Genomic DNA, 14,936 nt, shown 5'->3' with positions numbered 1-14,936 from the left:
TAAAATCGGGTACCAATCTCTGCGTCTCGTAACGGCGCACACGCTCGTTTTTTTCCGCGACGCGCTAGATCCACCAGGGGCGAAACGGCGAGGGGGGGGGGGGTCCCCTCGGCCGGCGCGTATGTAGAAAACCAATAGGTCCGGCGAGGGTTAACCCTCGCAGGCCGAGGGGGTTCGGGTGCCGCCCCACATCGTTTTTTTCGCGATAGCTCGGAAGACGACGGAGATGGAGAGCTGAAACTTGGCCTACATGACCTTTGATTCAAGCCGGATCTTGTGACACCGACCGCATTTTCAGGTCAGGTCAGGTCACTGACCTAAGACGTCATAAGTGAACCACTGAACGGTCCCCAGGTATCGCAACGCAACTTCGCAACGCCCTCAGCGCCAGAGGAACTTTCAGAAGGAAATGAAACTTACGGGTTTTAAGAAGTATCCTCCAGAAGTCTGACAACTTTTATATCTCGGATTTTCCTTAAGGTCGCATGAGGTCAGGTCGATCAAGTGACCGCACCATTATACGAATTAAGTAATTGTTAAAGTTAATTAATTGTTAATTAACCCGCGCCCCACTGGGGTCTGTGTATAAAGGCTGAGCTATGTACACTACGCGTGACCGTCCAGGAAATTACCTACGTGCGTGATCTGCAGATCCGTGATTGCGAGACTCCCTTGACATCGGTTTCTGCGTTTTTCCAGAATATCCGTAAATTATTGTATGCTGACGTCATAATAACCAATATTAAATGGTTTCGCAACAAACGCTTAATTTTGCTATCTTCTATACTATTTGATTGATAATTAGTTTATTTTGTTAATAAAACATCACAAACACATGAAAATTAAAGAAACAATTATCAATTACGTCACTTGGATTCATACGGTGCGCCACCAAGTGCGCCAACAACTGTCTCATATCACGCAATCTCGCAGATTCTGCAAAAAAGTTCGTAGCTCTGAACTTTATATCGGTACGGAACATCCTGACCGTCCTGACTATCCGGCATTTCCTGTGCTGAACGTCCGGGATTTCCTTGACTGAATCTGCTGACCCCAGTGTAGCCGACCCTGTGTATTTCCTATCAGCTGAGCTTGACCTGCGTACCGATTTTCTGCAAAACCCGCAAACTCGCAGATCACGGACGTAGGATCCCGCATAGTGTAGCTAGACCTTAACACGGGGGGGGGGGCTATTCATAGCCCCCCCTCCTAACTCCGAAACTACTGGGCCGATCGTCAAAGTTCAAACTTTCATTGACCTCGAGGTCACCGATGACGTCACAGGTCAGGTCAAAGTAAAATTTATCGATATTTGGCTTGTTCACTTTTTGGGCTCTGGCTGCCGTCTTACAAGTCAGATCAGGCTAATTTTTGGTTTACACACTCGTAAACAGATGCTTCAGATACCTTGAGGGTACCAAACTTGTACTTTGATTTTCAGGTCAGGGTCAGTTCATCATAGGTCACGGAAATCTTATGTCATAAGTCGGTTATGTGACACATGTTTTATGGTCCATTTAAGCCATATATTTCGAATTCGGTGTCGCCTGTGTCATTTGAGGCCATTTTCATCTGAATATAGCTGAGGTCAGGTCACTTTCAGGTCAAAAAAGGTCAAATTTCAAAGTTGAAATTTTTCTACAAAAAATATGTCTATCGGATGCAGTTTGAGCTAAGAAACACGATGGTGCTATTTATATTGGTGTACGATGTCAGAAACGTACTGAAAATTGATTTGAAAAATTAATAATCGTGAATTTTTTGCAATAATGCGTATAACTTGGCCATTTTGGAAGATATTTAGCTAAAACTTGCTAGAGTAAGTCATAAGCATGTTTTCTATCACATATATTCCGTTTTTTTCGAAAAGTAAAAAATGGGAAAATATAAAAATATAAATTTTGAATTTTATTTTAATTAATTTTCAAAATTTTCGAAATTTTGAAAATATGAGATAGCAGATTGATAGCGCAGTTTATTCTGAGCCCTCTCATGCAAAGAAATTCGATCTATCTTAAAACTGAGCTCTTGGGAGCGTCGAAATTGGCCGAACATGACGTCAAATGACGTCACTCTGACGTCATTTCCGGCCGACCTATGGTAGCTACGAAGTTCATAATTTGACACAAGGTGTCAAATTGATGCAGCCGAAGGTACTGAAAGTTTGGCGTCGATACGTCAAGCGGTTTGGAAGTTATTGCAGAAAAATGGGAGGGGGGCTATGAATATCCCCCCGTGGGGCGCGGGTTAATTGTTAGTTAATGGCTCGTAAGTTAATTGGGAAATTTACTCGTAGAAACTGTTATTTTGGCGCCGAAAATGATCTAAAACTATCTCAAGCATATGAAATCGTGCTTTCATACACTCCTTGCAAGGTTCAATGTTTCACTTTTGCATTGCTTACTTTGCGCGACGTCATTTAGGTGACGTCACTAGGGCCATAGAGTTTTTCGTCAATAACTCTCGATCAAATTGAGCTAGTGAGTCGGGAAAGTCACCAATGGACTCGGGAAGACCTGCCGAATCGAATGCTATGCGATATGACCTTCTCGACCAGCTTCGTGACCTGAGGGGCTCTGACCTGACATTAACCCCAGGTCAACACCTTACGTTAACCTCACCTGAACAATAAGTACCTATACCGTTCGACGTGCCTGCGCAAGGCGAATACGATGCTGCTAAAATGGCGGCTCTGCGGCCATTTTTTGCGAAGTTATTTGCCAAAAGCCGAGCTGACCTGGAGACTTCAAGATCGGATATCAATCGCTGCGTCTCGTAACGGCGCTCATGTTCGTTTTTTTTTCCACGGAGCTCTTGCTTCATTAGAAGCAAAATGGCGAGGGGGTCGTACCAACCCCCATCGATAAATAAAAAGCCAATAGGTCCGGCGAGGGTTGATTTATTATGGGATGTCAAAACTTCAAAATCGGGCTCTCGCTGCCGACAATTCGACGCACAGTTCTGATTTCCTGTAACGAATATCTGCAACGAATATTTTGAAATATCTTCATCAAAACTGCACGTCTTCATATGAACAAAGTCATTCATTTCTACATAGGGATGCATTCATAGTTCCGTTATGCAGTAGTTTGTCTGGAATACTGTGGCATGACGCGTTTCGGAGGTCGCGTCCGTCCGAAGGCCGATATGTTATTTTATGGGTCATTATTAGTTATGGCCATGTTGCACTCCCGGTACAATTCTGCGGGTTTCCTGTGGCACTCGTTGTTGCCCGGCGCTGGTGCCTGCACCCGAGCGGTTGGCTCTGGTCGGCGCCTGGGACGGAGGACGCGGCTGACTCAGGCGCCGGTGACACCGCCTGACACGGTACCACTAACACCGGGCCCCATTCCGGCAGAGACGCACGCGCTCTGACGCGCCCACGCGGCAAAAATGACCGGCTGCCAGCCTTGAGTGGCCGAAAAATGGCCGTCTCTCTCCAGAGCAGGCCGTTTTGCCCGGCTTCAGGGTGATCCGCCCATCTTTTCCGTTAATATTGTTGATGTTTTATGCGTTCCTGAACTCGTTATATCATTAACATTTCGTTCTAATCACTGGTATCGCCTACGCAAGTCGATAGGTATCCTGCGCTGAAGTGACAGCGGATTTAGCGACTGAAATTGGTAATCCCATCGGAAAATACTTCAGGCTTGCTTCAAAAACTCCCAAAGGCGTGGCATAATCCCTCAAGAGCAATCATGATGTTCTCACCGAGTTTTACCACTGACCTTGACACAACGCAGTCTCCGGCTGCCGACCAATGCAACATGTTCATATTGATTTGTTATTCGAATAAATGAAGTGTAGCCGCTAGATGTGACCTATTGCAGCCATTTTCTAGAGTTGAAACGTGCAGCCGTGCTATTTATATTTGTTACAGCTCCTGTGACTTCTGGCCCTCACTGCATCTGTGGCCCGTGCGACGAGATTTCTGACTGCAGCTGCCACTCTCAGCTCTAACTGCAACTTTGACCGGGAGCGGTAACTTGGGACTGTGCCGTGTATCTGTGAAGTTACGCCCTGGCCCTCTATTGTGACATGTTTTGTGACTCACGGCTGTGACCCTCAACTGTGACCTGTGTTTGTGACCCGCTGCTGTGACCGTCGCCTGTGACCGGCAGGTGGTGCTGGCGATGCCGGACCAGCACTGTCGGCTGTGCGCCCGCTGCGTCCGCGACTACGACCACCACTGTCTGTACATCATCAACTGTGTGGCGGCGGCCAACCGGCGCGTCTATCTGCGCTGCCTGCTGGCGGGAACCGTCGGCTGCCTCACCTTCCTCGGCCACGCGTGGACCTACCTGGTGCGGACGGAGCCGGTGGTCGGCCGCTGGCCGCCGCGGCTCGCCGGCTGCGACATCTACATGGGCACCTGCGTGCTCGGCCACGCGGCGGCGCTGCTGCTGCTGCGCTCGCTGCTCTCGCACGAGCTGACCTACCTGTGGCGCGCGCTGCCGGGCGCCGGCTACCGGAAACTGGCGCAGATGGCACGGTTCGTGGCTGGCGGCACTTTGGCACCGGCCCGCCGCGACTTCATGCAATGCTGATGCCGCCCACGCGCTGTCGTTGATGGATGTGGTGTGATACGTCTGTGATGTGATGTGATCGATGCACGTCATTGACTGTGCAAGTGCTTGCCGGGTGACGGCAACCGCTCGTGATTGTGGGCCGATCAGTTTCCCTCTCTAGCATTTCAGGAGGATGGAATGTAAATGACAGTCATTGTTAACACGTGACGTGTTTTATGTTGGTATTGTATGTCGATCGCGTGCCTGCCATCACTGAATTGTGATTAATTTGTGATCGAATTTCCGGGCAAATCAGGATTATTATTCTTATAAATATTAATTAGAGCTTCTTTCACCTGAAGTATGAACACCTGCATTGATATAGAGGTATTTTAGGCGTTTGTATAGCTTATGCATGCATTTCAGTTTTTATATGTCGATAGTGTCTTGTTTGCGTTTTTTAACCTTCTTGCACATTTTTTCCAGTTCCACCATCGGCACAACCGATTTTTTTTTTTGTTTAAAAGTAAAAACACTATTTGTTAGAATTATGTTTTTAAATTAGAAAAGCAAACTTGAGTTCTTGGACATTTTAGCAAAAGCTGCCTGACAGCTGCTTTTTTTTTAACTGTGTTCTATCAAGTGTAGTGAAATGCAATTGGGTGTAATGACGTCGGGATCAATGCGGCCCGAGCGCCCTACCCTCGACAAAGTGGAAAGCTTTTTGATTTATTCATATGAATCGTTCGACAGCAGTGTTTCAAACATGTCGCATCACATAATGAGGCTCCTTGAAGAAAGTTGTAAAGTTTACGTACACTGCCTGTTGCTTCGATCTGCAACTGATGAACTTTAAGCGCTTAGAAACCTACGCACTCGTTGCTGTTGTACTATGGACTTGCTATGGACATTGCAGTATTAGCATGCTAATCATTGTGCCTTTGCTATTGTGGATCATTGATGTGCCATGTTGTCGTCACTTTCAGTAACCGTCTGTGATACTTCTGGTGTGAACATAGTTCAACATGTTTGATTTTGCATGAGTCACTCGGGACAGAAATTCAACTAGCACTGCCAACTGTCAACTTGTCTGTCGTGTGTTTGCATGTTCAGATGTTCACATGGTATTATTAACTACTTCTATTCGATATCGTGAATGCAATCATCACGCCATGTAAAAGTACGAAGATAACATAGTGGTGTGATGTCTCGCACATTTAATCGCCTTATGCTCAGTCGATTTTAGCGCTATTCACCATTCCGGTTGGTGTTAACGTGAAATGAAATAAATAAAATGTGAAATCGCTTCACACTTTATGCGACCATGAACCAGTCGGTGGGTTCAAACCACTTAATACGCATTCTTTCAAATTACGAGAGCTGCCCTGTGTTAAGGTATGCAAATAGCTGTTCTTCAGTCGACCGGTGGATGACACCTAGCTCTAAGACCATCAAGGATCCTGTCTCCAGGGGTCCAGAGACCATCATGGTCTTCGAGAGGTTCCCAAGACCAGGGGGCAGGGAGTGTCCTATTCTCTCCCAAGTTGATCCCTTCTATCCTCCCGAGTCCAGTCCATAGATCGCCCTATTCTCGACCCTGCTATTCTTTCCTGGGTCGATTTCGCGCCTCCAAGGGATCATCGGCTGTCTTCTCAGAGCTCAGTTTAGTACTCAGGGAGTTCAGAGTTCAGAGAACATAGAAGAAGTAGTCGCCACTCACCAAGCTTCTGCTGTACCGTGTGATTGCGCTTCGATAGACACGCGTGAAACGGTGTTAACTGAGAGGGGGCGGTGAGAGCCACTCGGTAGCGAAAAACGTCCGGTAAAGCTCTGAGCGCCGCCGCCCCGGTAGGTATCCGGCTGGGTTGTGAGCTGACAGTAATCCCTGCCGAGTGGGACGGATGGGCTGTCGGTGGCGCTGTGCTGCGTGTGTTGCTGCGGCGCAGTGGGCGCAGTGACCGGCGCGGCGGTACGGGGAGTCGGTCCCGGTGGCTCTGCTAGCTCTGCACGGCTGGTCTGCCGGGAGGCGTCAGTCCCTTGTCCTCGCCGGTTGTAACCGCTCCCGACCGCCGTCTAGGGCTCAGCTGTACACCCCTCTCCCATGACTATGACACCTCGATGCGTTTCGGGAGTGTTTTTAATGGTTTGAAGCAATGATTGCTCAATATGTAGTTATAGTTTGTCGTGTCGTCTCCCGATCACGGCCGGCCGCCCAGCGGCCAGCAGAGACCAGTTTATGGACTATACTCCCGTAATATACTCCGACCCCTCCATGGTTTATGATTTGTGCCAATGAACTGGACTAGGGGTCGGGTGGATTATCTTAAGACTCTCGAGCACTCTCTGTCGTTAATGATCCTCGGTATTTTTATTCATATATGGACTCCCTGCGGTCTCGGTGGCTTGGGGCGGCTGAATGGCAGTTGACCGCCGCAGTCACCGCGGACAGGGGCGGGTGTGCCATTGCGTCTGACGGCTGTGTGACTGTCGGTCCCTGACTGACGACCGTGGGCGTGTATTCTCCGCCGAATGGCTGTGACGCCTGTGACGTTTTCCAGCTGGTGTTCCTCTGTCGGCTCCCGAACACCTGGCTGGGACAGACACGGCAAAAAGCTAAAACAACTAGGTTATCCATTAGTCCAACGCTGCGGTAGACCAAGGGAAAATATGCAGTGCAGTGGTTCTGACAACTCCTTCATAACGGCCGCGTGTGCTTGGATTCTGACGAAGGAAGTTGTTTGACAGATGTAATTAGGCGGTAGGCAGAAACCATCCTGCCACTCCTGGTTCCAGAGCGGAAGCGTGGTCTAAGTGCTCGCTTGCCTCAATCGAAACGTGTTGGGTTTTCGGAAGGCCATCCTACTTCCTTCCCGTCCACATCCGCCCCTCGCCTCGATCCGCACAGTGCTGCGAAAACTGCTCGACGAAATCCGCCGCCCACCTGAGCCCCTGACTGACGCTGAGAATAAACTAGTCAGCATACACCTGGCCATGACGTTTTTATTCATGTCCACTCTAGTGTAACGTTTAACATATACCTACCGTATCCGGACCAATGCAAATGTCATCGTAGGGGTGGATACTGGCGAGAAAAGAAATAATCCGAAAGTTGTATCGTGCTAAGGCCCTTCCGAGCTACGAATATCGCTATAATCAAATAGATAGCTAATCATTTATCCCCTAGTGACAAATCCTTCGGCCGCAAAATGCCCTGCAGCAATATGTATGCTGTACCTAGAGTTTTGTGCATTAGTGTTGCTAGCGATCGGGACCTACAGCGCGATTCACAGGCGGGAACTCATGAAGTCTTCAGCAATTAACCATTTGGACAAGGATGGACATTCGATGAAGCCGTACATTATCGGCAAGATCCGCGCGAGGCCGCTGGCCTACGTCCCATCGTTTATCAACGCTCCTTTGAATGGCTGTTGTGGACCAAAGGGACGCGAGCGGCGGCAGTCGGCGACTGAGTTTGAATAGGGACGCCGGCGGCTCTGACGGCCGACGGTGCAGCCACGTCACCAGTTCCATGGGAACGTCCCAGTGCCCCGCGCACCTGCCACGCGCGCAGACAATGGCTGGCTGTCGCTGGGACGACACGCGGTGCCGGTTGATCGATGCCCGTCCCTGCCGGCCGGTCGGAGGGGTGCGCCCACCGGCCACCACCCACCCGTCCGGCCTCTGGAAAACCCAGCGGTGAGAGGCACACGAGCGGAGCAGTGCGTGCGGCCGGGCCGGGACGGCACGGACGGACTGACGGACCGGGACGGACATACAGTGAACGGACTGACGGGCCGGACGGGCCGGGACTGGACGGACGAACAGTGGATGGACGGACATACAGTGGACGGACGAAGGACGGCACGTAGTCACGGACTGACAGACAGTGAACGGACGATCAGCTCATGAATGGGAGGATAAAAGAAGGAGCGAGCTGACCGTCTCGTCCCCGTGACTGAAGCAGTGACTGCAGCGGAAAGCTAAATACCTTCTGACAGAAATTAACGGATGGCTGATAAACGAACGAAAAGACGGGCAACTTGACGGAGAACAGCTGAAAGGCAAAGCATTTGACTGTAGACTAAGAAACAAAAATTATCGTCCAGGCATTTAAAGGAACAGCAAGACCCCTAAACCTGAGGACGATCACCTGAGAATGGCTCCCCCACGGAGTATTGTACCTTCAGAAGTGCGAGTTATGCCACAAGGTCAGGAGCAGACTTCACCCAGCCGTCTGACGATTATTTTCGAAGCCCTTTTCCGCCTTTCCATCTTGATTGCGTGCCTCTCATTGCTTGGAGCTCAGGTGAGTGGTCCGCCGAGTGTCTCAATTTACCCTCGTCTTTCTGTCTGATCGTTTGCTTATACGCGCTGTGTTTGTGTTTATGTTAGATGCACCGGGACGCACGTTTGCTTCAAATACTGTGCCGCAACACACACTTTCCGGATATTTCAGATTCGTAACCACCACTTATTTCGATGAACCCATGTTTCGCCTAATAAATCAACTTGTCCTAAATCCTAAAGCAGAACTAAATACAGAAAAAGCTCATTCATATCCGTAAAGGTGGATAACGCTCGTCTTCATTCGTTTACGGTGGAAAGTCCGCGATCGTGGGCACTGCGCCGCGGCAGACTGCCTGGCTCGGATGACTCCTGGCTTCCGGCACGACATGTTAACTGCAAAAAGACTCTGGAGACTGATGGGCTCCCACAGTTACGCGTCTTTCCTGTTACCTGCAATGCTGCCGAGGACAATAGATCGTGAACTGAATGACGCGCCTTCTGGCCCAGCGAGCCATGCCCATTCAGGCCGCGAAGTGAAGGGGCTCGGTTTCCCAGATCAGAGTTATGCCAGCTGGAGGTGAGTGGTCAGCACCCCTGCCGTGCCTTGAGCCGCTGTCGCTTTGCACTGCCAGGTACCACAACACGGGATTAAAGGAAACGGGCTGGGCAGAACAGGTAAATGTCACTCTGGTTTTAGTGAAATTTATAAGTAGTTATGTGTAATCGATGAATATGGACTATGGAAACGATCATCCATTAATTATATGACTCTTCTAATTTCCGCTCACTTCGCGTGGGACTGGAATTCAGCATTGAAACGTATGCAAGGATGTCATCGCTAAAATACGTGGGAAAATATGTGATCATTCAACACAGCAAACGATAAAGCGATATAGCACATAAAATGTCTATTTTGCTACTAGAGCAAGGCTTTGACGTCTGAATAAAAAAATCCAGAATAAATGATTATCTTACAATTATGTAAATGGGGAAATCAGACTCATCATCCTGTTAGGTACATACATGTCTATAGGTATAGGCCTAGGGAGATGCATTCAGACTCTTATTTATTTTCAGATCCATGCGAACGTTTCCAAATACCTCGGCAGTAGCACTTTGTTATCTCTCGAGTGGCGTCGTTTCGGCGAGGAAGGGTTCCTGCTGCCTGCCGTCACATTGTGTACAGCTATTGACTTTAATAGGTGAGCATCACTGCTGCAGCTGTAGAGTCATAATAGTGTTTGGTATATGTGTTGCATGCAACATGTAACTACATACCCTGCATTTTTTACGTAATGCCATTGTTCCGATTTTTATCATTTGGTTTATGATGTGTTTACTTGACTCCAAATTCGTTGACTAAATTCGTCCGTTATAGGATATTCGATATATGGCGTCATGTAGCAAGCAATCATGCAAATGTGAACATTAAAATTGATGTTTTCTGTCCTCTGACGTGTGTGATTATTTTCAGCTCCATACCCCACAAAAGATCTGACTTTATCACAGATGTGAGTACCGCGTGACTGCGACTGGCACATCAAATAACTTTACGCTTTCCATTAAATGCTGGAATGAGCCTGGGATGTCAAGTGCTCAAACATTCCGAATTCGGCGCCTCATTCCTGATTTAGCTGGAACTTGGAAGCGATTGCAGACATTAGTCAAAACGGTCACTTCTGAGTTCTGACTATTGAAGCGAAGGAAATTCGTCAAGGAATATTCTTCTTTTTTCATCGTAGAGCTCGATGTCGCCTTTGAATGAACTATAATTCACAACGACCCAATTTTCAACATATTGAGCATTTTGTGACTTTTTTCTTAGTGTCGAATTTCGACGAAGCCATGCGCTGCCGACCACGATGAAACGGTGCGGTGGAGCATGATCAGGGAACTGGACAGAGTGTGCCACACCGCCTACCCTCGTGAGTAGCGAAGACAAGGGGAGAGGGAAAGAAGTAGACAGAGTAAGCATGCTAGTGAGGAGGAAATGAAACAAATAATCATAATGCCATAATGCCCAGAGTAAACATACCTATAATGCCTATGAAATATACCTACCTATGCAATTAATTGTACTCGCAGTATACACACATATATATATATATATATATATATATATATATATATATATATATATATATATATGTGTGTCTAGCTTGGCCACTTCGACGCTTATTCGTGAAAAGCTCTCTTCACATATGTAGCGCATATATCTCTTCACTCTTTTTATATATGTAGCGCCGACATTTGGACTTTTTTACCCCTGTGATGTCATTTTTGACCTGAACTGAACATAAATTCTGTAAAAATTGTAGACCTTGTCCGTCTGTATCCCATGCCTTTTGCCGTTTGTCGCTAGCTTGCTTCGTTCTCGAGATATCGGGGGGGGGGGGTGCGGTGGGGGAAGGCAGGTATCCGCCCCCCCCCGTCGGTGCGCGGGTTAACTGAACCGATACACTTCGTTGTTTCAGAAATACCTACGTGGTGGACGACATATCAAATTTAATGGTTATTTCTTCAATCTTAGATTTGCAGATGGTGACAAGAGAAAAGGAAAATTAAACATTTACTTGCACGATTCTTCAGATGGTGTAAGTACGTATTCTTTGCAATGATTTATTACAAATATGCAGTAAGATTAGTGACCTTTTAACTCCATTCTTTCTTAGGTTTGCCAGACTATAGTAATAGTACCACCGACACCTCCCGCGCCGGTCCCACAGGAGGCCTGGACGCCGTTCTTCGTGCACGGCCAGAATAACGTGGAGGTGCCCTTCGGCTCGCTGATGAAGGTGGAGCTGAACGTGCGCCCAAGACTCTGGCTCAACGGCTACCAGCAGCGGTGCCGTGACGACGCAGGATACCACCAGCGCAGCTGTCTGAACCGCTGCTTCGGGCGCGCGGTCCGGCGGGCTCTCAACTACAGCTGCGGGTAGGCTGGACACCAATGGAGACACAGATTAATGGGTGGAGTGCGGGGCAGCTCTGTCAGGTAAAGGTGTGTTGGCTCCTGTCGTGGTAAGCTGAGGTCAGTCGCTTTCGATCTCAGTCACTGGGCAGTGGGCTTCACGCATGTCGGTGAATGACGTACTGGCGATGGGTGACGTAGGCATGCTACATCTGGTCCGACTCTAGTGATACAACCATGTGATAGGTGGAACAGGCTATGCGCAGCTGTTTGTAAATGAAAGTCATGACCACAGCTGCTAATGGGCAAATTTTTAGCTTATAGGTATCTTCGAATGTGTGAGATCGTGTATTTCCCCGAGGAAAGTACAACTCTTGACTATAGCTAACAACTGTAAACCAGTGAACACGAACATTTTCTGGACTTGTTGAACGAACTGAAGCCGTTTGATTCATTTGTTTCCCACGTCGCTACGATTCCAGTAGCTGTGATTCGCCACTGAGCGATGTGTTCTGTAAGTTCATGCGTCTCATGTCGTCAGCCTGGATTGGTTTCTGGACGAGGGGAGCACCTGCCAGGACCCGGACCAGGCCTACACAATGGCCAGCTACGTTGACGAGCAGGTGAGTCAGCGCAGACCGCCGTGGGGAGTGGCCGGGTGCGGCAGGGCACCTGTGGACGCGCGCATCTGCTACTGTGGGACGGCCCGCCGTCACTGCGGCCGGAAAACCGCCGCACATGCTCTCAGAGAACTCACTCCGAGATATTTCTCAGCTGACTCGGCATAGCAACATCACAATTCACTAGCTTGCTATAAATGGTACGTTTCATTAGTAAGAATAATAAATGTGAATCGATTATTCTGTGAAGATGGTCACTGAACTGCCATTTGTGCTTATTTGAAGGTTAAATGCATGGCACTTGGTACGGGCCAATAGCATAGCCATCCAATTAAACATGCATGCTTTTGCGTGCCTGATGACTGCAGCGCACTGTATATGACTTATACGGCAAAGATAAAGTGCGCTATACGAATTAATATCTACCTGTGTATAATTATTAAGCATCTTTTTCTTTACTACGACTATTAGCCACATAAGTCTGCCCTGCCCGCAGGACTCTGCTCTGCTGCGTGACACCGACTGTCAGCGGCAGTGCCCGCAGCCGTGCCGCCTCAACTTTTTCCACTTCACGCCGTTCTCGCGCACCGAGCGTCCGGTGCTGGCGCGCCACCAGCTCTCCGTGCTCACCCTCTCGTTCCGCGACACCTTCTACCAGCTGACGCGCGAGAAACTCGTCTACGACTCCTTCACGTCAGTACCGGCAACGATCTCTCGCATCGGGCAGGCCTCTCTCAGTTTATTGGCGGCCGTCAATGATATAAGATGGTATTATCCAATTCAACTAGATTCCTTATAGCGGGCAGTTATTTGTAATGCGACATGACAGCACTGCATTAATAAGATGCCGAAGGTGGTAGTGTAGAGGACGTAAGTCGGTTCTGACTCCGCTGTCTGTCCGGCAGGCTATTTGGAGAGGTGGGAGGCGCACTCAGCCTTCTACTCGGCATGTCACTCACTTCTTGTATGGACGGCTCGGCCAGGGCCCTCGACCTGCTGTTTCGGCGACTTCATCCATGAGCATGTAGCTGTCTGCGCCAGCCGCCAGCAATGACACATATGCAGTACAGAAGACAGAAGATCGCGAACGAAAACAAGTGGATTTTTTTACCCATAATTTCGCTTCAATTTTACCCGCATGTAAATAGATGGTTGAAAACCATATGCCTATTAAGTAAATCGTGTTTTTAGCGTGACAATAAAGATTGAGCAGTGACCCCCTACATGTGGATGGAGCTGATAACTTTGTCATGTTGTAAGCACCTATAGGCTATAATGAACCTTTGTTAGATCTGTTTTAAGCAGGGGTACGGAGCCGGAGCCGGAACCGGAGCCGGAGCCGCCGGAGCCGGCACATTTTGCCCGGAGCCGGAGCCGGAGTCGGAGCCGCCATGAGATTTCACCCGGAGCCGGAGCCGTTTTTTTCTCCGAAGCCGGAGCCGGAGCCGGAGCTGTCTGAAATTTCCACGGCTCCGCATCCCTGCGCATAGGGGATGTACTGAGTCGGAGCCGAAGCCGGAGCCGGCGGAGCCGGACCATTTAATCGGAGCCAGAGCCGCCATGACATTTCACCCGGAGCCGGAGCCGGAGCCGTCTGAACTTTTCACGGCTCCGCATCCCTGGTTTTAAAGGGACCCTCCCACCTTAACCCTCCCACCCACCTCTGATTTGAGTTGAGATAGCCAAAATGGGGTCCCTGGCTCACAATTACCGGTTTCGGCACTCACAACATCGAGAAATGCCTTAAATCGGAAATATTGAATTTCAAAATTGCAGCATTTTGATTCAGAGGGGCTAATGCATAGGAATACCCCTCTGAATGTGTGACGTCAGCGCAGATATCTAACGATTTTTAAACGTTTGACTAAAACGTTTTGCAGCACGCGTGGTATATGCTGCGTTGCGCGCAACAAATGCCGCACTTTTAAATAAAGTCGCTAGGAACAGCGGAGATCCCAAAAAGTAAACAAAAGTAAAAGTCTAATATCTTGAAAACCGGTGAATATTTTTCGATGAATTTTGGTAGATATTCGTTTTCGCTCTTTCTGAACCGAGCGACATCACTTTCATGCCAATTCATAAACTTTTTTGAAGGTGGGAGGGTCCCTTTAAGGATGTTTACATAATATGCCTTATGCATTAAACGTAGGAGCTGTTATAGGGTGAGCTTCTCGCTCGACAAATACAACTGTTTTTCCCTACTTTTAGTTTGTTTCGGCTTTTGATATGTATAGCTTAACCCGCGCCCCGTAGGGCTACCGGCGGACCCTACCACCCGTAGGGGAGGGGCCGTTTCGGCCCCCCCCTAAGATCTCGGAAAGTTACCGGCCGATTTTCAAAATTCAAACGGCGTTCGATAGCCCCACCCGGGAACTACCTTGTGACCAAATTTCATTGACCTAGGTCAAACCGATGACGTCACAGGTCAGGTCAAAGGTCAGATTTTCACCGTTCACAGGCAATTCAAGAAATGTGCTGTGAAAGCGAGTAAATTGGTAATTTATTGAAAACCATCGATGGTACATTGTTCGTCAAACACATACTTTGCTATCTGAGGTCACTGATACCAGGTCAGGTCACAGCGAGGTCAGGTCACCGGGGGTCACAATA

General features: G+C 48.6%; 2 protein-coding genes across 3 annotated transcripts in view; both read left to right on the top strand.

Annotated features, from left to right (window-relative positions):
* Positions 1 to 4,966, top strand: part of LOC122379557 (palmitoyltransferase AKR1-like) — a 65,137-nt gene extending 60,171 nt beyond the window's left edge. Inside the window, exon 7 of the mRNA XM_043361844.1 lies at positions 4,122 to 4,966. Within this exon, the coding sequence (XP_043217779.1) occupies positions 4,122 to 4,547 (426 nt within the window). The 3' untranslated portion in view covers positions 4,548 to 4,966. The remainder of the gene's footprint in view (positions 1 to 4,121) is intronic.
* Positions 4,967 to 8,627: 3,661 nt separating this feature from the next.
* On the top strand, positions 8,628 to 13,542 carry LOC122379568. Of its 2 annotated transcripts, XM_043361861.1 has the most exons (9): positions 8,628 to 8,814; positions 9,873 to 9,997; positions 10,270 to 10,306; positions 10,621 to 10,720; positions 11,270 to 11,389; positions 11,522 to 11,730; positions 12,248 to 12,329; positions 12,823 to 13,019; positions 13,232 to 13,542. In XM_043361861.1, exons 6-9 carry the CDS (start codon positions 11,585 to 11,587, stop codon positions 13,344 to 13,346), a joined length of 540 nt encoding a protein of 179 aa, XP_043217796.1. In that variant the 5' UTR covers positions 8,628 to 8,814; positions 9,873 to 9,997; positions 10,270 to 10,306; positions 10,621 to 10,720; positions 11,270 to 11,389; positions 11,522 to 11,584; the 3' UTR covers positions 13,347 to 13,542. The 2 variants fall into 2 exon arrangements, with proteins under 2 accessions (XP_043217796.1, XP_043217797.1); XM_043361862.1 differs by lacking the exons at positions 8,628 to 8,814; positions 9,873 to 9,997; positions 10,270 to 10,306; positions 10,621 to 10,720 and having other exon boundaries at positions 11,270 to 11,393.
* Positions 13,543 to 14,936: the final 1,394 nt, after the last annotated feature.

The sequence above is a fragment of the Amphibalanus amphitrite genome, unplaced genomic scaffold, assembly GCF_019059575.1.
Source record: "Amphibalanus amphitrite isolate SeventyFive unplaced genomic scaffold, NRLGWU_Aamphi_draft 000080F_arrow, whole genome shotgun sequence".
Taxonomy (NCBI): domain Eukaryota; kingdom Metazoa; phylum Arthropoda; class Thecostraca; order Balanomorpha; family Balanidae; genus Amphibalanus; species Amphibalanus amphitrite.
Note: the sequence above shows the minus strand (reverse complement) of the source record. Positions and strands in the feature narration are given on the sequence as shown.